The sequence below is a fragment of the Colobus angolensis genome, unplaced genomic scaffold (genome assembly GCF_000951035.1).
Source record: "Colobus angolensis palliatus isolate OR3802 unplaced genomic scaffold, Cang.pa_1.0 Scaffold101, whole genome shotgun sequence".
Classification (NCBI taxonomy): Eukaryota; Metazoa; Chordata; class Mammalia; order Primates; family Cercopithecidae; genus Colobus; species Colobus angolensis.
Window position 1 is genome coordinate 5,439,709 of NW_012111031.1, and position 26,617 is coordinate 5,466,325.

At 39.9% G+C, this 26,617-nt stretch overlaps 1 protein-coding gene and 1 long non-coding RNA gene across 3 annotated transcripts in view; one reads left to right on the plus strand and one right to left on the minus strand.

Moving 5' to 3' along the window:
• The window catches only part of HTR2A (5-hydroxytryptamine (serotonin) receptor 2A, G protein-coupled), a 64,091-nt gene extending 38,266 nt beyond the window's left edge, over positions 1 to 25,825 (plus strand). For both annotated transcript variants that reach the window (XM_011939759.1, XM_011939767.1), the window contains one exon: positions 21,584 to 25,825. In XM_011939759.1, coding sequence (XP_011795149.1) covers positions 21,584 to 22,386 — 803 coding nt within the window. In that variant the 3' untranslated portion in view covers positions 22,387 to 25,825. The remainder of the gene's footprint in view (positions 1 to 21,583) is intronic.
• On the minus strand, positions 708 to 4,878 carry LOC105510121. The gene is made up of 3 exons (XR_001001525.1): positions 4,793 to 4,878; positions 2,915 to 3,057; positions 708 to 915 (listed from the first exon to the last, which is right to left on the minus strand). It is a non-coding gene; the product is annotated as an uncharacterized LOC105510121 (long non-coding RNA).
• Positions 25,826 to 26,617: the final 792 nt, after the last annotated feature.

Below are 26,617 nucleotides of genomic sequence, written 5' to 3' on the forward strand. Positions count from 1 at the left end.
AAGCCACCCAGGCTGTGGCAGTTCGTTCTAGCAGCCTGAATGGATGAAGATGCTAGTGCTCCCCCCAGCACCTTGCACTGCCCTCATCCTCACATGAAATTATAGATACCTCCTACTCAACTGAGCTCCATGACAACAGGGACTGTTATCATGCCCCTGCTATCATGTGGCTGTTTTGGACAAGTTTGTTGAGCATTATGCCTGGCACTTAGTAGACATTCACTAAGTATTTGCCAGATGAATGGATTTGTTATGTAATTAGATAATGATAACCCTCTTAACCTAATCTGCAAATCCTTCATTAAGGACTTTCATCCCAGGATGGAAGTACATACATACGAGTCATCATACTAGATGATATAAATGGCCCATTCAGCCTAGTGGTTTTTTGTATTTTTTTTTTTTTTTTAACTAAGAGAGTTAAAGCCTACTGGGGAAGGATTTGCTGACTTTCACTTTCACAAACTAAGGTATACTCAAGACTCACATCCATTTAGAAGATCCACATCCCAAGTGTGGGGATAGCCAAGCCTCACATTCATTTAAAAGGCTCTTCTTCAAAACCCTGCTGTATTATCTACCTCTTGAATTTCATAAACTTGCAGTGTATGAAGAAACACTTTACATTTTTCTTCCCACTTGCTTTGCTTGGAAAAATAAAAGTTAAGTAATTAGTTTTATTGAAGTGTCATTAAAAAGATAAAACATTGTACTAGGTATTTGCATTTATTTCAAATCTTTTCTAAGTGGTACATTACTTTGATTATAAATCTATGAGGGATTGTTTTGCTTTTTATTGCAATGAATTTTTAGAAATTTACACTGTGTACTCTTACAAAAGATACGAGAGCATATTGTCAGGGACGAAGAGGTACTTGAATCTTCTCACCTACTGTCTAGAGCACTCTTGTTTTTCTAAGATCGATGTATAAACAGGGATGAAGCAGGGTAAGGGATTGCTTTACTACCTGTTCTGTCCCAAACCCACACTAGGTCTCTAATCTTACTATTTTGGAATGTCAAAGAACACACCAGTCAGGAAGAAGGTGTAAGTACAAGACAATGGTAGCCAGAGGAAAGACCATTTGCTCCAATGCCCAAAGCTGTTTCAGACCTTTGGCACCCTTACTTTTGGAGACCCCACCCACATCTTATATTATACATAATACACCACATTAAATGAACTTAATATACTCTACTATCAGCTGATCTGGCTAGTGGACATGTTATATTTTAGATATTGAAGTTAAATATTAATTTTTAGATTGAATTTTGGAGGGAGAAATACTTCCTTTTCTCAGTCCTGAAATTTTTGTAGCAAGGTCCTCACCTTCCCTACTGGCCATCCCACCTCGGGTCTTTTTAGGGAGGGAAAGCTTTTGGGTTCTGTCTCCAGTTTACATGCTCCCTGGCCACACAGAATGAAGAATGTCCCAGAAGCATAAGGGAAAGTCAATGAGAAAAGCAGCCTGTATACCTCCCAGTTGGGAGCACCTTCCCCATCCACCCACACTGAACTGGGAAAGTGGAAATTCTACCCAATGAGATTGATTTATGTCTCACACAAAGCTCCACCCACCAGAAAATATATTGGACTACATCCTGTGAAACTGCCGCTTCTGAGGGTCATAGTAGTTACATATCAGCCTTTTCACATGTTTCCACCGAAAAACTTAAGGAGTTCCCTTGAGTTTGAGCCATCTATAGTATCACTTCTCCTGGAAGGTAGAGTGAGAGAAACGGGGGTGTACTGTTTCCTAGGGCTACTGTAACAAAGTACCTCAAACTTATTGGCTTAAACTGACATATTTCTTGTGTCACAGCTCTGGAAGTCAGAATTCTGGGAATCAAGATATTAGCAGGATTGGTTCCTTCTGACAGCTGTGAGGGAGAGGCTGTTCCATGCCCTCTTCTTAGTTTTGGTGGGACATTAGTCATCTTTGGTGTTCCTGTAATTCCATCTCCCAATCTCTGCCTTCATCTTCACATATTATCCCAGTGTTGTACACGTCTGTGTCCAGATTTTTTCTCTTTTTATAAGCTCAGTCATAGTGGATTAGGGCCCACCCTAATGACCTTACTTAACCTTAACCCGATCATCAACTAAAGAATCTATTTCCAAACAAGATCACATTCACAGCTACCGGGGATCATTTGAGGGGGCACAGTTCCACCATAACAGGGTGGGTAGGGATCTGTGATTTCCTGGCCAAAGGTATAATTCTATTGCTGTCTGGAATGCTATCAAAATGTTAAATATGTTATCACATCTCTGTGCCTAGGAGTCTCTACTGACTTCTGTTATTGGTCATGTAAGATCTTACAACCCCAGGGCAACTTTCAGCCTCAAAAGAACTGGTATCAGAGCCAGAGCTGGGGATAATGATAGTTTGTTCTGATATAGACTTCACTATTTGAAGTCCTGGCATAAAAATTAGTTCCAGCAGCTTTCACCTAAAGCTGGCCCAGGTCTGAAATGAACTAAATTGCATGAGCTTTATTATGTGCCCCTCTTGTAATATAAAAATCTAATAAAAGTAAATAGCAAAGTCTAATAGATAATCCTAACAGAGGAGCAAGCACTAAGGTGTGGTAGCTGAGGAACACCTAAGCTTGTGCTGTGTGTAATGCTGCCTATTAGATACATCGCTGATCCTCCTGTCAACACCAGTTAATGTTTCTGTCCCATTCAAGTTGAAAATGTTCAAATTCAGCTAATGTCTGTGGGCATCTCCTGAAAGCCCATCACTCCTGGCCTTTCTTCCATTTTATCACATTTAATCCTCACAACTCAGAGAGGAAACTTGTTTTCCTAGCTAAGAATCAAATCCTGGACTTTACACTAAGTCCACTGTGCTGGTCCTCCCCTTCTCCGCCCACCCCAACTATTTGATAATATTCCAAAGCGAAATACCCATGCTACTGATGACTGGGACCCCCCGGCTCAGTCACTTGGGCTAGTTTTTCCTGTAGTCTTTAGGATGGGAAGTAGAGTGGAGTTGTCAGGTCCTGTTACAAAAGTAGACTAACTGGAACTGTAGACTTTTTTCTTGAAACCTAACAGAAGGAAAAGATTGGTGAATCGAAAACTAGCATAAAAACTGCAAAAAGCCTCTGGGAAAATAGATGGTCATGAAGTCCATATATGGGAGAGAAATATAGCCCAGAAATTTCTAGGCATTCGAAAAGCACAACTGTAAAACTAAGATGTTTTAGATGGAGGAGAGCTGAGAGTCACAGGCAGTGTAACTTGGAAGCTGCCTTGGAAGAGTGTCCACGCTACCCTGGACATGGACCTGCCCACCCAGTGACCATGGCAATGCAGAGAAAAAACAACGTCAGCCTAGTATCTTCTCCAGCCAGTGGGGTGGCTTCAGGAGAGGGCTGGGACTGGGGATCGCAACCTTAGCAGCACATTAGAATCAGCTGGGGAGCTTTAAAACAGCCTGATGCCCTTGGCCTCACCTGGAACGCACAAAATCAGAATCTCTATGGATTCAACCCACCATCAGTATTTAAGGCTCCCAGGTGATTCCAGTGTGCTGCCAACAACCCTAGGCACGTGAGAGCACACAGCAAGGGAAGAGAGCACCTGCTGCTTCGGAGCTCTTTCTCCTCCCAGCCCAATGGTTAGGGGATTGGGAGTCAGAGAAGGGGCCCAGGCAGATGAGTATGGTTGTGTCCAGCAAGATGTGGGCAGATGGAGGATCTGGGAGCCCACATTTCAATGCTGGAGGCCATCTGCCCTTAAGGTCCACCTTCCCCTTCTTCCTAATCAATATCACCAGGAGGCGCACAGGCTGTAACTCCTTCTCCTGGTGTACGATATTAATCATGGCATCTTATATTCCCTGGGGGGGATATAAAGTCACAAGAAAAACTTTCTAGGCATATGAGAAGCACAATCTCTTTAAGGTAAAGACAACAAGCAGACCAACTTTTACCTAACAATTCAGAAGCAATGCACTATATTAAGGAGAAAAAGAAAAATCAAATAAGAATTACCAGGAACTTTATAGGAAAAAAAAAAAGAACCCTGGAACTATTATAGGACAGGCAAGACCTAAGTAGATTAAAAAAAAAACATATAACGTGTTCAAATTATTGAGATAACGTACCATTGTTAACTGTAGAACTAAGGTGTTCGTTTTCCACCAGATTATCTACAGTTTCAACAGTTTTAATCCAAACGTTAAAATTTTTTGAGGAGCATGATCAAGTGATTTTAAAATGTTTGTGGGGGAAAAAAAAGTTCATTACAACCATAGCTTGTATGTGAACAGGCCAACGAAAGAAATCCAGGCTTCTGTCTCCCAGTCTGGTGCTAATTTCACCCCACCTGTTTACAGCTGTGAACTGCATTTTGATAGCACATAAAGAAATACACTGCATGCAATGCCACTCCTCATATCACAGAACAATTATCTTCCTCACAGGAAAGCTTAAAAGTTAACACATCAGTCTGAATGGCATCATAGCTCATTAAGTTTGTCCCTTTGACAAAGAATTTTTGTACAGAATATCACTCCAAGCACACAGGGACTAAGGCAACGCTATTACCGCAGTGGAAGAGGGAAGCACTCTGTGTAAGCAGACATGGCCAGTCCAGCCGAGAGAGCCCCCCTTTGCTCACTACCTCCACGAACATGGGCACCTACAGTGCCACCCAAGTGCCAGAGCAGGAGTGAGTCCCGGCAATGCGTACCAGCTCCCTAGTCCTGCTGTAGCAATGACTACAAACTGAAACAACACCTCTGCTGTTGGCTTAAAACAACACAAATTTATTACTTACAGTTTTGGGAAGTGAAAAGTCCAAAGTTGGTCTCACCAGGCCAAAACCAAGGTGTCAGTAGGGCTGTGTTCTTTCTGGAGGCACTAAGGGAATAAAATGTCACTGGCCCCTCCAGCTTCTAGAAGCCACCTACACTCCTTGGCCCGTGGTCCTTTTCCTGTATCTTCCAAGGCAGCCAGTACAAACTGAATCCTGCTCTTATTGAATCACTTTGACCCAACACACCTGCCTCCCTCTTCCACTTTTAAGGAAACCCGTGGTTACATTGGGCTCACCTGGAGAATCCAGACATTGGGCTCACCTGGAGAATCCAGACATGGGGCTCACCTGGAGAATCCAGACATTGGGCTCACCTGGAGAATCCAGGGTACGCGCATTATTTCCAGCTCAGCTGATTGGCATCTTTAATTCCCATCTGCAGCTTTAGTTTATCCTTGCCATATAACACAACATATTCACAGCTTCCAGGAGTTAGACGTAAGCATCTTTGGGGACCATTATTCTGCTGATTACAAAATGCATCAGGTTCAAACATTTAGCAGGCTAGAGTTAACACCTTCCTTATTACTATCACAAAATGTAGAAAAGCAGTAAATAAATCATCCGGAAGTTTGCAGCTTATTTGGCTGGATCCATAACTGCCTTTCATGCCCAGAATGTTTCTAAAAGGAGAGTCTCTCCAAGTTACTCTACGCCCATCCTGCCCTTGTAAAGTCACCTGGAAAACTGCAGCTGTTTTTCAGAAATCCCTGTTTCCATCATACAGATATTCTGTGCGAAAGTGTTCTTTCGGTCTGACTTACTCTAATAAAGCTCCCATTTAACACGCATGTATGTAACCCAGCAAATTACCTTCTCCACAGGATATTAAAGTTTGTGTGTTTTGTGCTGTATGCATCTGTGCGTGTATTATGTTTGAACCAGAATATACAATGTATCAAGGAGCTCATTCTTTATCCTTTTCCTGCATTTTCTTATAAACTATTTGGCACATTAGTTTTTACTGTGACTTCTGTTTCTTAACGTCTTTTAAAATTAGAAATTCCTGCCATATTCTTAGAAAAGTACTATGCAGAAGAAATTGAACTATGAAGATATGAAACTGTGGTTTTACTAGGAAACACACACATACCCAGACACATACACACAAGACGTAGTGTTGGTACATCCAGGCTCCGTGATTCAGAATCTTTTTTGTGTTGCAGAGTATTGGGAGAATTACCTCTTTCCTGAAAAATGTATGTAGTCACATGAACATAAACTTTTGCACTCCTTTTCAAAGGGTTTCTGCCCTATCCTCATCCCCACCCCAGAAATCATCTATAGGTTAAGTTGGAGGAAGAACATTCAACATCAGCACAGGTACGGGACACCAATTAGGTGGAAACCATGAAAAGAAAATAAGCATTGTAAGAAATAGAATAGGAAATTTTAATTTTAAAAAATGTTGATCTTGGCATTTTGCATTAAAGACTTGCAGTAAAAGATAACTGCTCATTAGCATTAAGTTCTTAAAAGATGGTTTCTATAGCTTCTTCATTTTTATATCTCTCCTAGGGGAAGCCATAGCCAGTCTTCCCACGGATAGCATGTAAATGGCTCTAAATGAGAAACTTATAGCCCCTGCAACACAAGCACAGATAAAAGGAGGCCTGTCCCCACAAAAAAATTTCATAGGTAGGACACCGCATGAATTCCAGGCTCCAGATCTAAGAGCCAGCCTTGAGCAGCAATGAAGCAGCAACTCTTCAAGCAGCAACTTTTCTGAAGTGAGGAAGTTTGATCCCCAAGCCTGCATACCTGATGGTGAAAGTGTGCTGAGGCTAGAGAGCATAGAAAAATACAGAATACAGAGCCAGATTGTGGCTCAAAATTCTAGTTTCACCACTTACTGTGTGACATTTGGCAACTTACCTAACCTCTCTGCGCTTCCACTTTCTCATCAGCAAACAGTGATAATAATAGCACAAACTCACAGGGTAACTGTGAGGAGTAAGTGAGCCAATCTGTATAAAGCACTTGGGATAGTGCCTGGAGCACAGTAAGCACCATATAAGTATTTGATTGTGTTATTTTTTAGCATTATTATTCACTACCACAACCAAGACATAGTCCTCCCTGATGCACTGTTAGGATGTAAAGATGGAGGATTATTATTAACTAGGATATTAGAGAAAGGGCTGTGTCTATGGAGAGTCCTCAAATTAACCAGCTTTACCTTCAACTTCTATAAAGCCCTAATTTGTCAGAATTGTTAGTCTCCCAAATTTGTGAGATTTGAGCAATTTCTTGCCCTTGCCCAGATAACTAAGGTAATGAGGAAGTCTACTAGGTAGTCATAATTGTTCTCTCCTCTTCTTTTTGGGAACTGCATGTATTCCCAAAGGCCTCTGCATATGCTTATTCATTTATTCCAGAAATCCTTATTTCATGTTTAATATTTAAATACTATGTGCCATGCACTGTCTTAGGAAAGTATCTGGTTTTATGGAGCTCACATTCGTGTAAAGAGAGAGATATGACAAGCAAATAAATAGACCAACAAAATAATCTCATACAGTGGCAAATGCTAAAGGAGAAAAACACATCAGAGAAATGCGCTACAGAGTGACTCAGGCAGGGTGAGGAAGGCTGACTGGGGAGAGGGCATTTACACAGATGCCAACTAAGAAGGAGCCAGCCATGGGAATATCAATAAAGAGTGGTGTGTGCCTGGCAGTGGGAATAGCAAGTCCCAAGGCCCTGATGGAGTAACCAGCTTAGAGGGTTGAAGGAGCAGAAAGCAGCCAGTCCAGCTCAAGCCTAGTAAGAAAGGGAGGGAGTGAGAGGAGGGGAGGAAGGAGACGTCAGCAGGGCCACATCTCTGAGGGCCTGTAGCCAAAGTAAGGAGTTTGGATGGTATTCTAAGTGCAGTGCAGGGTCTCTGAGAGTCTCAGGCTCAGAGGTACACAGGTAAGGATGGGAGCCCCTCGAGGGCAATGGGGAAGGTCTTGCGGTAATTCAGGCAGGAGTCCTAGCGGCTTAGAGTACAGAGATGGCAGTTGAGAAAGAGAAGTAGACAGATTTGGTCAAAAAGTATATTTTGCAGGTAAAATTAGGATAGATTATTAGGTAGACTTACTAGAATGCTGGTGAGTCTTTTGTAGAGGCAGGATAACGGAAAGAGACTCCTAAGTTTTTAAGCTGTATATCTGGATAGATGGTAGGACCTTTTACTGGGATAAGGAAAGGTGGGGGTGAGCAAGTGCAACCCAGAGTCCTAGTGTGACCGCATAAGCTTAGGGATGCCCATTGGGGACATCCAAGTTGAGAGGCCAAGGAGGCAGCTAAATATCTCAGTTGTTCATTAGTTACTATGACGATGCTTGGCCCTTGGGGTGGAGGTTTTGTTTGTTTTCCATTTCCTATCTCCCATTTCTATTCCTGCTTCCCACGTATAAGTAATATCAGATCTCAGTAATTTCCATATGCATCTCAAAGTTCTTTACAAGTAAACACTCTTAATCCTTAAAACCCAAAAAGTATGAACTACAAAATGAAAGCAGTGAAAAAGCTAACTAAACTCTTCCGATGTCGTGAAAAGAGCACTAGATTAGGGTTCATGAGGTCCAGATTCTAACAAAAAATTGAAGCACAGAAGAAAACAAATCAGATGTAGATTCGAGTCTTAGCTTGTGCATTTATTAAGTATAAGGTCTAGACCAAGTTATAGAATATGTTGGAGTCCCAATTTTCTTCATCCGTAAAATGGGAATAATAATTCCTTCCTTGTGAGTTCCTTGTGAGGATGAAATGTGCTGACGTCTGTAAAGACCTACAGAGTGTCTGTCACATTGTGGACACCTGTAAATGTGGGGTTTTCCCCCACTTTTTACCCATTAAACTTGCACAGAGAGCTCAACAGCCCTACCTTGAATCATTAACTGTAAAAGAAAGCTGCTTCCTTAGATAATCGCTAAGCTCTATTTCATCTCTTCAAGAAAAATCTGTACAAGACCTTGAAAACAACCAGATAAACTTCTTGATTAAAGCTGCTTTTAACCTGAACTCAGTGCATCTTTCTGCAAACTAAAGGCATACTTCGGACTGGGTAAGACAGGGCCTTCACAAGCAGAAATTAAACCATAGAAATGCCTCTCTGATGTTGCAAACCAAACAAAAACTTCTCCCTCCAAATCACTAATGTTTCAGGGTATGTACAACTTTTTAGGAGATGGAGTAAATGAAATCTCATAGAGTAGCAGCTTTCATATCACTCGCTGAAAGATAGTAAAACCAAAAGCTCTTCATCTTGGGCTTCCCTGAGCTGGATGGGAAGTTTGGAGGTCTCAGCCAACCAGACTGTTGAGTGATAAAAAGTGAAACTGTGAAGAAGCTTCTAGAATACTAGAAGCTCAAGGAAATGGTGGGTAAGACAAAAGGGAGATAAAGAAGTTTAGCTTGGGTTACGAGAAGAAGTTGCTAGTTAGGGACTTTCTGTGCCCCAAATAGTGCCCAGGGGCACTTATCTATCTGCATGATAACAATTTTTATCTGAATCCCAGAGGCATGCATCTGAAACCCAAACTAAGAAAGATCCTGCCTAATCTCAGGATTTAGGACCAAAACAAAAAGTTGTTTGGGCCTTGTGGTACAAATAGTGTCAGTTGATCAGGACATGACCAGTGACCATAAGAGCAAGGCCAAGATGAGAAGTCCATAAGAGATAGGAATAAAGAAGAACCCAAAAGAAAGTTGTTAAAGCTCTAAACCTGTGCCAAGCTAATTGAATAATGAAAAATGTGTCTAGCCCACAGATCTGTTTTGTTTGGCTTGCACAATGTGTTTTGTTTTTTATGGTATTGAACTTGATTGCCCTCAGACACTATCCAGTTTACCAAGCAGCACTCCTCCTACCATCTTCTCTGCCAAACGTAGCTCAGTTACATTGCTACACCGGCCCTGTAAGCATTTGAGATGATAACTATCGGTACATAGTTTATATTTTCAGATGGATTCATTTTTAACTGTTAAACACTTGAACATATGTTGATTGCAGAGATGCCAGAAAAAGAGAGGAAGATCATGGGGGAAAAGTGGGAAATCGAAAAAGGGTAGGAATCCTAGCAGAACCATCTTTGAAAGAGGCACCCCTGCTCACTGCCCCAATTACAGCAGCTACAAATCATGTCGTAGGTCAAGTGAAGTGGGTGCCTGCCACATTTCTTTCAACTAGCGTTTCAATATTTTGGGAAATTCCCAAGAATCAAAACCCAAATTCCCACCCTTCTTTGTAGCTAGGACATTGGCTTAGAGCCTCAGTTCCACCAAAGAGCAGCATGCTGCCAAAACTGCAATTTGGAAAAGAGCAAAATGAACAAACAGGAGGAGCCAGCCACCCCCATTTTTGCCAGCACAGCTGAGGTATCAAGTTTCCAGGGCTTGCATGACTGAATTCCCAGTACAGAAGTGACACTAGTGACACTGTGGCAGGTCCTTCTGTTGTCTTGGGTGAGGCATTGATTCCATATTAACACAGACCTCTGTGCAAAGAACTGATTCCATATTAACACAACACCTGTGGAAAAAAAAGTCCCAGATTTCATATGACCACCCTTGTTCCCACAGAGAAAGTACACAGTGGACGTCTCTCTTTAGTCCTTGTTCTGCAAATCCCAATGTGGACTTTTAAGGCAATATGACATTGCACACTCATTACTCAGCACCCTTGGCACTTGACTTCATTGTCACCATCCACAGAGGAGGTCATTCAGTTTTCACTGAGGAGACCATTATCAGCCATTCTGTGAAACATTCTTGCTCTGCAGGATCCCTATCTTGGGTGATGAACTGGTTCCATATTAACAGAGACCTATGTGCAGTAGCAAGCAATGCCCAGATTTTTAAACTAAATATAAAGACAATATTAAACTGGTTTTCATTTCTGTTCGCACCAAACAAGAGTGGTTGGAGGTTTCAGCTACAGCAGAGATTTTTAGACAGAATGAAGAACTCTGGGCATTAAGGACGGCTGTAGAACATTCTTCTCTATAATTGCCAGCTGTTAGACAATACTATATTTACTATGTAGTATTTATTTTATATTTACTATATAAGGGTAGTAATATTCATTTATATTTCTCATGATCATCTCTTGAAGGGTACAGTGTTAATCCCCATTTTATGGGGGGAAAAAAACTCAGATTAAATGACTTGCTTAAAACCAGAGAGGATCTAAATTTGGGCTTTCCCACTGCAAACTAATAACTTTTTTCTCCTATATCAGTGACGTTCCAAACATATTCTGCAGGTTCCCGGGGATTCCTAAGATCCTTTCAGGATGTCCAGGGGGTCAATACTGTTTTCAAAATATAGTCATGCATCGCTTAATGAAGGGGACATGTTCTGAAAGATGGATCATTAGGCAGTTTTATCCTTGTGTGAACCTCACAGAGTATACTTGCACAAACCAAGATGGTATAGCCTGCTCCCCCCGTAGGCTGTGTGGGACAGCCTAGTGCTCCTAGTCTACAAATCTGTACAGAGTTATTACTGCACTGAACCCCACAGACAATTACAACACAATGGTAGTTGTGTATCTAAATGTATCAGAAAAGGTATAGTAAAAATACAGTGTTATAATCTTATTCTGATCTTATGGGACCACTGTTGTGTGTGCAATCTGATGTTGACTGAAACATTTTTATGGGTGCATGACTATGATATGATGTTATTTTCCTTTCTCCCAGTCACCCTTTTTTTTGAGACGGAGTCTCTCTGTGTCGCCCAGGCTGGGGTGCAGTGGCGCGATCTCGGCTCACTGCAAGCTCCGCCTCCCAGGTTCATGCCATTCTCCCACCTCAGCCTCCGAGTAGCTGGCGCTACAGGCACCCACCACCACGCCCGGCTAGTTTTTTGTATTTTTAGTAGAGACGGGGTTTCACCATGTTAGCCACGATGGTCTTGATCTCCTGACCTCATGATCCACCCGCCTCGGCCAGTCACCCTTTTAAGAGGGTAGGGAGTTTTCCAGAGGATACATGCTATGTAACTTCACAACAGACTGAAGCAGAAGCAGGTATATTTCCCTATAAGATCCTAGTTTTCTCCTTATACCTCTGTATCGTCTGCCTCCCTAGCCTTTTTTTTTTTGTTTTTTTGTTTTTTTGTTTTTTGGAGTGATGAATTAATGAATGGTAGTGAAGGTATTAGATTGTAAAGTAACTGATTATAGACTCAACCACCTTCTCCCTCTCTAATTCCTCAAGTACCTAGCTCAGTGTAGGCTCAATTACTACTTGATTGATGGATGAAGGAACAAAACCGATCGCTATCACAGATAGAGGAGCTGCTCGATGCTTCTGGTAAGTGATAAGCAATGTGTGCACTTGCTCCTGAGTTCACAGTTGTATACCAGATAACAGACTGCCTCAGCCCCAGCAAGTCCAGGCGCACCTTGGCCCAGGATACAGAGATCACTCCTGTCTCCTTGCTTGATCCCTGTCCAGATTCTATTCATTCACAGGCCCAGCTCAGCTCCTGTGCCTTTCCCAGAGATGCCAACCCACAATGCATTAGCCTTGCACTCTGACATAACATAGGAATTTATCGATGTCATCTATTTTGCCTCTTGATCTCATTCTGTCCTGCACTGCTGCCTTCCTAAATCAATTGTGTATATTTTGTTTTCCCTATAAGATCTCAGACATCATGATTGTATTGAACTTGGGTGATGTGTACACAGGGTTCACAGTACCGTTTTCTCTAGTTTCATGAGTTTAAAATTTTCCATAATAAAAAGCTTAAAAAAAAATCTTAGACATCATGAAATATCTCAAAGGTCTTTTGCATTACCCAGAGTCTCACATAGTGCTAAGTAAATTATAATCACTTTCGTCTAAATAAATCTTAAAACTTTACAAAATGATTCAGACTCATTACCTCACTGCTTTTTCACCAAAGCCTTGCATGCAAATTAGAGGAGCCCTCTTTATATTATCTCTGCTTTACAGATGGAAGCTTGAAAGTTAAGCAGCCTAAGGTCACCCAGCTACTGATTAACAGAGTCTGGAGGCAAACCTGTGTCTTGTGATTCCAAATTCTGTGATTTTCCCAGTATATTCATGCTCCAGTTTGCTGATACATACTTGTTTCATTTACCTGAAAGACACTTTGTGAAAAATAACGGGCCCAGATCCAGGATATGAGTCAGAACAGACAGGAATAAACCCGGGTCTCCTGATTCTCACTAGGCACCATGTTCTACAACGATCTTTTCCCTTGTGATTTTAGCTGTTAAGGTGGTCAGCTCATGTGCTGGTTATTCCTGTATGTGGCTCCCTCAAAAGAGTATACAAATTATGTATCATACAAATACCCATTTTCCATTTTTCCACCCCATGTGGCTAATTGACAGCCTCATTACTGTGTTTTCCCAACAAAAATGAAGGGAAGCATTATGAAATTATTCAGTAATTTCAAGCTGTGTCTATAAAATGTATTATAATTCCCAACTCTTTTTTTTCCTCTCTCTCATTTGTTTACCCATCAATCCCACAAGCATTTACTAAGCTCCCAGTATAAGGAGAAGCACATTAGATGCTGGAATGTCTTACAATACAGAAAGGAAAAGATATCCCTGCTATTAATGAGATTGTCATCTCATGAATATAATGACATGTCTAGAGAAAAATTCTAAGATATTGAAAGTGTGAACTAGCACAGTATAATTTATTTATGGAGGTGTTGAAGGAATATAGAGAAAGAAAAATAGTTCTTATTGTAGAAAGAATTAATTTGGGGAAGGTTTCCTACAAGGGATGTGCCTTGAGATATGTTTTGAAAAAAATTGTAGGGTGTGGTTTGGAAACACAATCTCCATCTTCAGATTCCCAAAGCAGTCGCAAATAATGGTACAGTTAAAGTACAATAATGTGTTTTCTATGCAAATGTAGCCTCAAGGCAGGTTGCCTCATTTGCCCATGTCCTCCAGCGTCCACTCCTAAGCCCCTGCTACGTAGAAATCCTGGAGCCCCTACTCACTGGTATAGCATTTCAGGGAAAGGAAAGGTATCAAAATCAGTCCAGGGCAAAAATGAAAAGTGAGTCTCTGTACCTCTCAGTAGCTGTTTACGTTGCCCCTTCCCGATGGTGCTCTGGGCTCTTAGGAATAGCCCAGTATGGCACAGCCACCATACCTCCCTCAGACCTGCATCCCTGAGCAATCTTGTATGTCTTCCCTCCTACAGCAACCTTCCTTTCCAAGGCCTATGCCCTCAGGAGTCCTCCCTGCTATGCGTCTCTGTGCTGCTGCACCATGACCTTAGGTTAATAGTCAACCCTCCAAGGAATTATAGGTACACAGAATGGGACCTCTCACTCTAAGAGAGACACTGCAGTACCATAGTTTCCCCTTATCCTTGGGGCTTACCTTCCAAGACCCCTAGTGGATGCCAGACACTGTGGATTGTGCTGAACCCTATATATACTATTTTTTTTCTATGTGTACATACCTATGGTAGAGTTTAAGTTATAGATTAGACACAGTAAGAGACTAACAATCATTAATAATAAAATAGAACAATTATAACAATACGCCAACCTCACTACTCTTGCACTTTGGGGCCATTCTTAGGTAAAGTAAGGGTTTCTTGAACACAAGCATTGTGATCCCAGAATAGTTGATATGCTGAGATGGCTACTAAGTGTCTCATGGGCACAGTGCATCTGCAGCATGGATCCACTGGACCAAGGAATGGCTTACGTCCCAGGTGGGGTGGAGTAGTACAACACAAGATTTCATCATGCTACTAGAACAGTTCACAATGTAAAACTTATGAATTGTTTATTTCTGGCATTTTCCATTTAATATTTTTAGACTGTGGTTGACTGGGTAACTGAAGCCATGGAAAGGGAAAGTAAGGATAAGGGGGGACTACTGTATACCAAGCAAGCTACTGAGACACACGTGAGGGGAGGCAGGACTTGGGGGCTCCACAAATCACACTCTGTGACTGGTTGAAAAATCTTGCTATGGGTAATATCCTCCCGAATAGTTGAAGACATAACATAAAGAAGAGAGCGACAGAGAGAGAACACCATATGACTATTGAGAAAGTCAAATAATTATGTTAAATCAGATTACAAAGACCCTGTAGCGTGGGCTGCATAGCTGGTAATTGCTCGAGCATTAGGGACACTGTAGGCTCTTGTGTAATATGATGGACAAGGTGCTTTGGGATGCTGCATACAAGCAAAGCTGGAGGAAAGAGAACTGACTGCTGTGGGTCTGGATTGTGTGCGCACCTGCTGCAACCTAACTTTCCAGACACCATGACTGTTTTTCCCCACACCTTCTAGACCAGAGTCTCTGAAATGAGACATGTCACATGTAAGACTCATTCTCCAAGCTTTCAGAGAGAATCACTCCAAAATCTGTCCCCTTGATACAAATGGGAGAAAGGATACAATACTTTTAAGATGGGGCCTAATAATGTAGGACAGAGATGAGTTTTTTCCTAAATAAATCTTTACTCATGAGCATGTTGCTAGATGTGCAGCCTAGAAAAAGAGCAACTGCCGTGGGTAGATAGTGTAATATCCACTCATTAAAAAAGAAAGAGGCAGGTCTTGATTTTGCCCCCAACTTTCTGTGGCATTGAAAAGCTTTGTTTTTATTATTAATACTATTTTTGATTTATAAATCATAACTGTATCATTAATGATGTACAAATGTGATATTTTGATCAATGCCTACAATGTAGAATGATGAAATCAAGCTGACTAACATAGTCATCATCAGAAGTTGCCCTATTACTTATGATTCCAACAACAAAACAAGGCTCTGGTAATTTATTCAAATTACATTATATGGTCCAGACTCTCTTTGGGTTTTGTAACGTATTGTCCGAGAGGGAAATGGTAGATGAAAATCAATCTTCCCTGAGACAAGAGAGATGTGGATGGGTTCTTAAGTGTCGTACAACCAATTACTGGTGGCGGGTGGAGAGAGAGAGAGTTTGTGCTGTACATGCAACATCGGCGTATTAGTCTGTTCTCACACTGCTATAAACAAATGCCCAAGACTGGGTAATTTATAAAGGAAAGAGGTTTAATTGACTCACAGTTCCACATGGCTGGAGAGGCCTCAGGAAACTTACAATCATGCCAGAAAGGGAAGCAGGTGAGTCTTACATGGTGGCAGGAGAGAGAGCGTGGGAAGAAGGCACTGTCAAACACTTACAAAATCATCAGATCCATCTGGTGAGAACTCTCACTATCACGAGAACAGCATGGGGGAACCTCCTCATGATCCAGTCACCTCCCACCAGGTCCCTGTCCCGACGTGTGAGGATTATGAGGATTACAATTCAAGATGAGCTTTGGGTGGGGACACAGAACAAAACCATATCGATTGGTGTAATTGAGTGCTTATTAGTCATATTAGGGGCTAGAGCTTCGTCTAAGGAAAGATCTATCTATCTGCACGGAAATATACATATATACAAGTGTTTCAGATTTTAGGACTATCATAGACTTCCTGAAGCTAATGTTAAAAACCTCGGAGGTAGTCATAGACTTTTGAAACTACCTTCAAAGGAACAAATCCACCGTAAGAATGAAGAACCCTAAGCAGAGGTCTTGATTTGGCCCCTAACTTTCTGTGTGATTCTACCTAAATTACTTAAGCTTGGTAGGCCCAAGTTTTCATATCTGTAAAGTGACATTTTCATCTGCCCCATAAGAAGGTGTGGGTAATGTTTTAACAATTCTGTAAAAGTCAATTTAGAGTGAATGAATCTGTGTGAAAATACCTTGAAAAGTTGCGATTTATTATCAGAGCTACTCAGAATTAATCTGAGAAAAAGACACATACAGTTTTTGGGTAACTGACACATTTGTGTAGCTCTCATTTTTATGTGCATCTGCCTTGTCAACACACCATACACAGATTAGAAGGAATTTAGCAACTCCGTATCAGAAGGATAGTGAGCCCCATTGGCAGTTGCCCTATATATTCAATTTTTCTTTCCCTCTAATGTAAGGATTATCCTGCAGTGTTTACAGGGGGTGTTTTCTGTCAAACTACTAGTAAATTCGTTCTTACAACTTGAAAAATACAGCATGCATTAAAATTCAAAGAAAAGGTAGCAGTTTAGGGGAACAGAAACCTATGAACCCAAATTTCAATCTTTTTCACAAGAGCCCCAAAATAACTTGCGCCCTCCACCTCCTTTCCAGCTGAGGGCCCTAGGGACTGCCACTGTCCTGTTCCCTACAAGAGGATGGTTAGCTAGGAAGGCAATCTTCTTATTTCCCAAGAAATGTACACTGTCTCAGAAAAAGTCCAAGATTAAGAATAAAGCCAGTCCTTCACAGCCGGCAGTTCAAAGTGAGTTATTTATGCAGCCTGTGGTAAGATGTTAACTAGAGGTGCAAAGTTTATGTGCAGGAAGTAAGCAGAGCTATGCTGAAAGAAAGACACCAACCAAAGCTTTTGTGTTCTTGGGTGTCAAGGTTTCCCATTCATTTTATTGTCTGAGTTTCAGTGGAAATAAATAAAATGCTACACAGAGGATCCAATACTGATATTGAATTTTGACAGCTGTTTTCCACTCTTCAGAAAAATATATTAAACAAAATGCAGAGTCACGTAATTCAAGTTACTGTCTGTTTTGTTCATAACGGAAAATGCTTTATATGCAGAAATTTCAAGTGAGAGGAGATGTCAGGTCTCCAAAAACAGCTATTATCAAACAAAGCAGCCAGATAATTAATGCCCCAGAGATGGCTGTGACCACAATATTGGAGATCAGCCCATGTCTTCATCTCTCTTGGTAGAGGCACATGCTTTTGAGCTGCTTATTGTACCAACAAAGCCTATCTATGTGTTCTAGTTTTTTGACATAAAGTTTCTTCTTCTCTTTATAGAGTATTACTTTAACTTTCTGGTTATTCTTTCTACAACCCTTGCTGACCAGTTACTATGAGTGAGGCATGGAAAAAGAATGGTATACAATAGTATTCAGGATGTTTTCGTTATATGTAAAGATGAATAGGCCATTTAAATAACTGATCAGCTGGATTCTCCACCTCCAAATTAGTGTCCCCCTTCCAGACAGAACACCTCTGCCTGTAAGCTCTTACCACATCCTCTTGTAGAGTGGCTTCTTATCCCAGGCATTTAAGAGAGGGATTATTGGCCAGGTGCGGTGGCTCAAGCCTGTAATCCCAGCACTTTGGGAGGCCAAGACGGGTGGATCACAAGGTCAGGAGATCGAGACCATCTTGGCTAACACGGTGAAACCCCGTCTCTACTAAAAAATACAAAAAAACTAGCCGGGCGCCGGGCGAGGTGGCGGGCACCTGTAGTCCCAGCTACTGTCGGGAGGCTGAGGCAGGAGAATGGTGTAAACCCGGGGAGGCAGAGCTTGCAGTGAGCTGAGATCCAGCCACTAGACAGTGCGAGACTCTGAAAAAAAAAAAAAAAAAAAAAAAAGAGAGAGGGATTATCTATTTCAGTTCAGATTACTCCATCACCCCTCTCAGAAACTGGGCTATTCTGGAATGGTGTGTGTGTGTGTGTGTGTGTGTGTGTGTGTGTGTGTGTGTGTGTCCAACCCAAGACACTATTCCAAATAATTAAAGAATAAGGAACACCCAAGAGTTTAATAACAAAATCACACACCTTTTTTGGATGGTTGATATCTTGTTTATGTGTATCATGGCTAATAGTAATGCTGTAATTCATCACATTTGAGAAGTAATCAACAGTTCTAGCTGTACAAAATTAAAATTGATTAAGACCCTGCATCACCCTGGCAGAAGCTAATAATTACATCAGTGTTAACTCTATGGCCAGTAGCCAAAACCCTTTTTAGCCTCTTTTGGTTTAAAAAGATGTGCTATATAAAATCTAGTATATACAATCTAAGCAAAATGAATTAGAATAAAATAATGTTGATATATTTAATATAAATAATTCTGCAGAGAAAGCTACTCTCATGTTTATTGACCACTGGTAGAACATTACTGTGGACTGGGTGCTGTGCTAGGCGCTCTGCAAATTTGATCCATTTTATCCTCACCAAATGCATGAAGGTATGTTGGTGCTAGCCTCCCACAATAGATGAAGTGGGGACTATAGGAATGAAGAAGACAATTCGGGAGCCCAGAGTCACAGTCAAGACTCAAATACAGGGATGTCTCAAATGGATGAACAAAGCATCCTTTCTAATCAATGAGCAACTATGCTGTCTAACAAGAGCTTGTACATGAGTACAGGAAATATATTTCACAGATCTAGGGTCAAACACTGGGAGAAAAACACTCTTCTTAGAAATCACGCCCTTACTTTTACAATCAAGAGTTTTCTGAAGGATAAGCAAAACTGGTCAATATCCAAGGTCTCAGAGGATGTTCCCCCTTGGAAACACAGCTCATCAATCTCTTCTTGAACGTTGCAAACAATGGGTCAGGAACAGAGAGGGATGGAGGAAATGAAGAGTCATTAGCCATAATAAGTGTCCTTATGAACAGCTCTGATGTCATTTATCTCCACCTTCCAAGAATCCTGGATGGGCTTGCATAGGCAAGTGACAAATATTGTCAATTAAGTCTTTGAAGATAATGGCAAATGTCACTAAGAAAGATTTGTGTTGAATATTACGTCAACTCAGTGTTCTCTCCTGGTTGCAATGGCCTATGTGAGGTAACATGAGGTTAGGACAGTCATGTCTGTGCTTGGATGAAGCGGAATTCTAATGCAGAAGTTAGATTAGAGATTCTCCAAAAACCTTTTTCCAGATGGATGGCAAGAGTGAGGTAGTGGCCCTCAACTCTGGAATAAACCAGTGTTCTTGGCTGGTATGAGACCACGTATTAGACCCTAAAGATGGTCAGAAGCAGTAACCAGGACACTCGTTATTCTATAGTTCTGAGAGTGCTGAAAATATGGGCAGGAGTTAGAAGGGAACTTTTTTTCTGACTTTTTATCCCAGGCTGTCCCTGCAATATCTACCATTTCACGAAAGAAACAATCTTAAACTAAGTTATACAGAGTACTTGATTCATGTTTCCTCTCTTTTTTGTCATCCTGATTCTACCTTTATGGCAGAGAGAATAAGCCATCTCATGATTGCCTTGGACCAACCATCCAGGCCAGCAGAGAAAGATACACCTATTTCCCCAGGAGCAGAGAGGTTGTCCATGGTGGGGGTTGGGTGGTGAAACTACACAACATGGCCAGTCGAATCTTCCTTTAAAAAGGTCCTATCATCATGTGGGGCATGGAGCATGATTAAAGGCCAGTGGGGGTTGCCTTTATCCACTTTTGCTTCCTCCTCTGCCTAATCTCTGTGCCTGAGGGAGCTTTACAGATCCCCCAACTCTGGGTGATGGAGCAATGGACCATATAGGCCCATGTTCCCCTGTATTATCTCATCCTGTACCTACCTCTTATATTTGTCAATAAAAAGTCTATGGCTGTCTTGCTTTTTGTAGTCCACCCTTATAACTGCTTTACTACTAAAAACATACAACTTTTATGGGACAATTGGAAATTTGAACACTAACTCTACATTTAATATTAAGGAAATATTAAACTTCTATTTAGGAGTGGGAATGGTATTGTGAAAATATTAGGTTTGTCTAAGAGTGCACAGCTTTTAGATCTACATAATAAATATTTTCAGATTGAATGACATGATGTCTAGGATTTGGTTCATAATAACATGGGAGGGATGGCAGCCAGAGGACGTATGGATGAAACAAGGTTGGGCTTGAGCTGAATATCTTTGAAGCCGGGTGATGAGTTCACTCTACTGGGTTTGGTTTTTGGTTTGTTAGTTGTGTGTATGTTAAAAATTTTTCCATAATAAAAGCTTTTTTAAAAAGAATTAAAATTGATTAGTTATTTTAAATTAATATTAGAAAATTGTATTTCTCAAAAATATTTTATGTGCAATTATCATGATTTATAATGTTAAATGGAATAGGAAGATCTAAAATATATAAGATACAAAGTACTGCATATAAAGTACTGCATATACACATTTATATGTACATGTAAGTGGAAGAAGAAATGATACAAATGTAAATTACGTTTGCCCCTGGTTGGTGAGAATACATATTATTTTTCTTTATTCATTGTTATATTTTTGTACCTCCCAAATTGTCTAGAGAGAAAAGATACTATATTTATAATTTTATAGTTATTTTTATATATAAGCCATGCTTGTGACATATTATTAGATTTTTTAAAAAGATACAGAACTGTTTGTGAAAAAGAACCTCAATTCTGTTCTAAAATGTGTGCACATGGTAAGAGTGTGTGTGTGTGTATCTAAAACGAACAGCATCAAAAAAAGAAACAAATCTATATTCTAGATTTTCATAGACAAAAATAAATAAATATATAAATAAAATGAACAGCATCAGTTGTTAATTGTGGCTATCTCTAGATGGTGACGTTATTGGACATTTTTTAGTTATTTACCTCTCCGTGTGTTTCTTCAATTAATAAGTATAATATTATAATCAGAAAAATATGGCATAAAAAATTAAAGCTAGATTATAGTTCTTTGTAAGTAAAGGATTAGCTATATGGGGCAATATAACATATAAGGAACTACATAATATATATTTACAAAACACATAAGTAAGTCCAAAGGAATTTTAAATTCTCCAAGTATGCTAAGCTTTTAAACAATGTTGATATAAAATCTTTTCAATAGCCAACATTAAGTGGTGATGCTCTTGCCTTCATATACTCAACTCCTTAATAATCATGTTTCATTTTCTGTCCACCTGCAGGTATATCCATGCCAATACCAGTCTTTGGGCTACAGGATGATTCGAAGGTCTTTAAGGAGGGGAGTTGCTTACTCGCCGATGATAACTTTGTCTTGATCGGCTCTTTTGTGTCATTTTTCATTCCCTTAACCATCATGGTGATCACCTACTTTCTAACTATCAAGTCACTCCAGAAAGAAGCTACTTTGTGTGTAAGTGATCTCGGCACACGGGCCAAATTAGCTTCTTTCAGCTTCCTCCCTCAGAGTTCTTTGTCTTCAGAAAAGCTGTTCCAGCGGTCGATCCACAGGGAGCCAGGGTCCTACACAGGCAGAAGGACTATGCAGTCCATCAGCAATGAGCAAAAGGCATGCAAGGTGCTGGGTATCGTCTTCTTCCTGTTTGTGGTGATGTGGTGCCCTTTCTTCATCACGAACATCATGGCCGTCATCTGCAAAGAGTCCTGCAATGAGGATGTCATTGGGGCCCTGCTCAATGTGTTTGTTTGGATCGGTTATCTCTCTTCAGCAGTCAACCCACTAGTCTACACACTGTTCAACAAGACTTATAGGTCAGCCTTTTCACGGTATATTCAGTGTCAGTACAAGGAAAACAAAAAACCATTGCAGTTAATTTTAGTGAACACTATACCGGCTTTGGCCTACAAGTCTAGCCAACTTCAAATGGGACAAAAAAAGAATTCAAAGCAAGATGCCAAGACAACAGATAATGACTGCTCAATGGTTGCTCTAGGAAAGCAGCATTCTGAAGATGCTTCTAAAAACAATAGCGACGGAGTGAATGAAAAGGTGAGCTGTGTGTGACAGGCCAGTTGCCATGGTAACTGTGGAGGGCACACTGAGCAAGTTTTCATCTATCTGGAAAAAAAAATAAGAGATTGGAAAAAATTAGACCAGTCTAGTGGAACCAATGATCATATCTGTATGCCTCATTTTATTCTGTCAATGAAAAGTGGGGTTCAATGCTACAAAATGTGTGCTTGGAAAATGTTCTGACAGCATTTCAGCTGTGAGCTTTCTGATACTTATTTATAACATTGTAAATGATGTCTTTAAACTGATTCACTTTTATTGTATAATTATGAAGCCCTAAGTAAATCTAAATTAACTTCTATTTTCAAGTGGAAACCTTGCTGCTATGCTGTTCCTTGATGGCATGGGATAGAGTTGGTTACCTATTGCTGTAAATAAAAATAGCTATAAATAGTGAAAATTTTATTGAACATAATGGTCTCTTAAAAAAATCTCTTTAAAACTTAGTATGGTATATATTTTGAAAGGAGAAAAAAAAGACACTAAGGTCAGTGTTACAAAATCTGTATTGCTAAGATAATTAAATGAAATACTTGACAACATTTTTCATTCCTGCTTTTTCATAGATACCATTTTGAAATATTCACAAGGCTGCTGCATTTCAAGTTAATTCTCAGAAGTGAAAAATATTTCAAATGTTATTCAATAACTATTGCTGCTTTCTCTTCTACTTCTTGTGCTTTACTCTGAATTTCTAATGTGGTCTTGTTTGATATTTGTTCTTCTAGGTAAACTAGCAAAAGGATGATTTAACATTACCAAATGTGTTTCTAGCAATTGCTTCTCTAAAACAGCACCATAGAGGTATTTGGTAACTTGCTGTGAAATGACTGCATCATGCATGCACTCTTTTGAGCAGTAAACAGTATATCGATGTAACTGTGTCAGGATTGAGGATGAACTCAGGTTTCTGGCTACTGACAGTGATAGAGTCCCGGGACATCTCCATAAAAAGCAGGTGACTTTCCTAGGACATTCGTCAGGTAAATTGATGCTTTCAGATCCATTGGTTTATACTACTTATTAAAACCATTCCGCTTGGTTCCACAATCATCTATTGAGTGTACCTTTATGTGTGAAGCAAATTTCTAGATATGAGAAATATAAAAATAATTAAAACAAAATTCTTGCCTTTAAGCAAAATGGCTCGGCCAGGCACGGTGGCTCATGCATGTAATCCTAGCACTTCAGGAGACTGAGATGGGAGGATCACTTAGGCCAAGAGTTCAAGACCAACCTGGGTAAAAAAGTGAGACCTCCCTGTCTCTACAAAAAAAAAAAAAAAAAAAAGTAGCTGATCCTGGTGGCACACAACTGTGGTCCAAGCTACACGGGAGTCTGAGACACAAGGATCACTTGAGGCCAGGCGCTCAAGGCTGCAGTGAGCCAAGTTCACATCACTGCCATTTCCTCCTGGGCAACAGAGCGAGACAACTATCACAAAACAAAAAACAAAAAACAAAAGACTAAACTGAAATGGTCTTAGTCAAAAAAGATAAACAGACTTATTTTTAGAATCCTTTCAACTTATTTCCTTCTTACCTGGTTCAGAAACAAGTTTGTTTCAACAGTGAGAGTAGTTTTCAAAATAAGTTTTCTTGATTGGTTACCAACAAACAACAAATAAACAAAGGAGGGGGAAAATATCACTTGAGGCTTAACATTGCAATTAATTTAGAAATATACACCTCAATCTCAAACCGATTCATAACGACCACAGTTTTGAGCAAAATTTTTATTCTATTTCTCCAAAAACTCACTCATTTCAGTATTACTCATTGGCACTGGGCGCCCTAATAGAAAAGCAGATATTATAATATTTCGTTGAAATTGTTACTAAAGAGAAAAAGAGATTAACAACAGCTAATCCACTTTGATATTGTAACACTCAAGGTTAAATTACATGTTGTTATTGGAATCAGTGTTAGATATGTGATTACAATGCTGAAGCATTTCTATTGAATGAGAAAAGTTTCTGCCCTAAACCTTTGGAAAAAGCTACAGATTTGAAAACTAAAGAATGTGGGAAGTGTCACTGTGTAATTTGGAAATGCATAAATTCTAATTATGTCCTCATAGATATGTTGAAAGATAGTTCACTATTTCGAAGATAGAATGTGTAAGATGCTGCTAGTACCAAGGTTGCTTTTGAACTGAACTACTCCTTATGATTATACCATACTAACTGATAAAAATATAAATGTTAAAATGTCTCTGCTCTAATGTATTTTGCCTTCACTTATAACACTGCACATTTCATTTTATATTAGGGAAAATATTACAGATTCTACCCCCATATACTCAATCTTGATCAGAATGAACATCAATGTTGCCTGATAGATGTCTTTTGACTACCTATATATTACAAATGTATATGTGTTTTTTTATTCCATAAGTATTTAAGTGTATACTGTATAGGCAAATGTGTAGCTGTATATATGTACAGACATGTTCTCATGCACTTTATTCAATATTTATATATTTATATGGAGGAAAAGCAAGTCAATGAAAACACTCAGTATATACACACGTGTGCATGTTTGTATCATGTTTATTTAAATGTGAATTCATGTTCTAATATTTCTATGACCTTCCATTGCTGCAAAGCAGATTAAAGTGTAACAAAAATATCAGCTCTTTAAATAAACTGGAAGTTAATCTAATTTTGTGGAAGAACTTTAAGACAAGTCTATGAGGATGGTGAACACAATGGTCCACATATATAGTTTCTTGATCCTAAATAAAATGGCACCTTTGGGCCCTTTGTTTAGTTTGGCAATTTTCTGACTACTCTGGCTTTTTAAACAGACTCACACCTAAGTGAAACACAGTTGTCAAATGATTTATGGATCTATGATTAAAGGACTCACTTTTAATCAATACTATCAAAACAGAGTAACAAACCTTGCTCTACTTTAAGTTGAATGATAGATTCCTCTATATTTAAAAAAAAAAAAAAAAAGCAATTAACTGCCCTAATTAGGGAAAACTCAGTTTAAAGCGTACTTCATCTACTTGGCCACAGCGCCATCTCATGGTAATTTTTTAGAGTGCTACCGTAGCCAAATTGAACTAAGTCACTGTACTGCTTTTAGAAAAGGGTGCTTCTCCCATTTGTGCATCAATGAGACACATCAATGAGACATATTTATAAAGTGCTAAATTATTCCGTGCCATATGTAACAAATACGGTGAAGATTATTTTATGAACTTATTTTAATCAAGGCGATGCTAAAAGTTTTTCAAGAAAGAATAAATAACTGTAAATAAACTATACTCAAAAATGAAAGCAATTTTGTGTGAGTCCATAGCTGTGCCTTCTAAAGGGAATTACCCCAAATATTCCAGGTCATCAGACTCAGAACTCCAGGTATCATCCTGATATTTGAGAACAAAAAAGCCTGTGCTTCTGGAAGTCAGCCATGTCACAGAGCTAGGATCCATCCGGTTGGATTAGCTTTATCGCCATTATCCAGTTTCTAGTTATCTGCAGTAGAAATATCCTCCATGTTTGATCACTATGTCTGGTTCCACAAAGCCTAGGAACATAGAGAACAACTTCAGTGCCTTAAGAGATGTGCACAGGTGCTCGTGGTGTACACCAAGACATGCACACAGGTGTGCATATGCACAGATGCATTAACATACACACACTCTCTCTCTCTTTCACAGGAGATCATTTTGGGAATTAAAGTAAACCAAGGAGGCATGGTGTCATTTAACAGTTACCTTCATTCATCATTTCATCTTTCACTGCAGGGAAAGTATATTGAGTACCTATTGTGTGCCAGGCGTTAAGCTGGTTGCTTTGCTTCCTTACCAAATGGAATTTTCACAACAGTCTCACAAGGTAGAATTATTTTTCTTTCTTTACAAATGAAGAAAACTGAGATTCAGAGCAGTTAGCAACATATTCAAAGTCACACTGCTGGCAGGAAAATTGGCAAGTTTAAGCCTGGGTCATCGGACTCCAAAGCATAAAATATTTTCCCAACCTCACACAGTGCAGGGGAAAGATCACCTGTCAAAACCACAACAGGAGAATTCCCATGTTGGCTTCTCCATTCGCTGCTTATGTGAGTTGGAACCAGTCTCTTAACAACTCCGGGCCTTCATTTCACTGTCTGTAAAATGGAGCTGCTGGTACTCATCCTGGCTAACTGACAGAGTAGCTTAGACAAGATCATGCCTATGGCTGTGCTCAGTAACTTGTAAAACACCA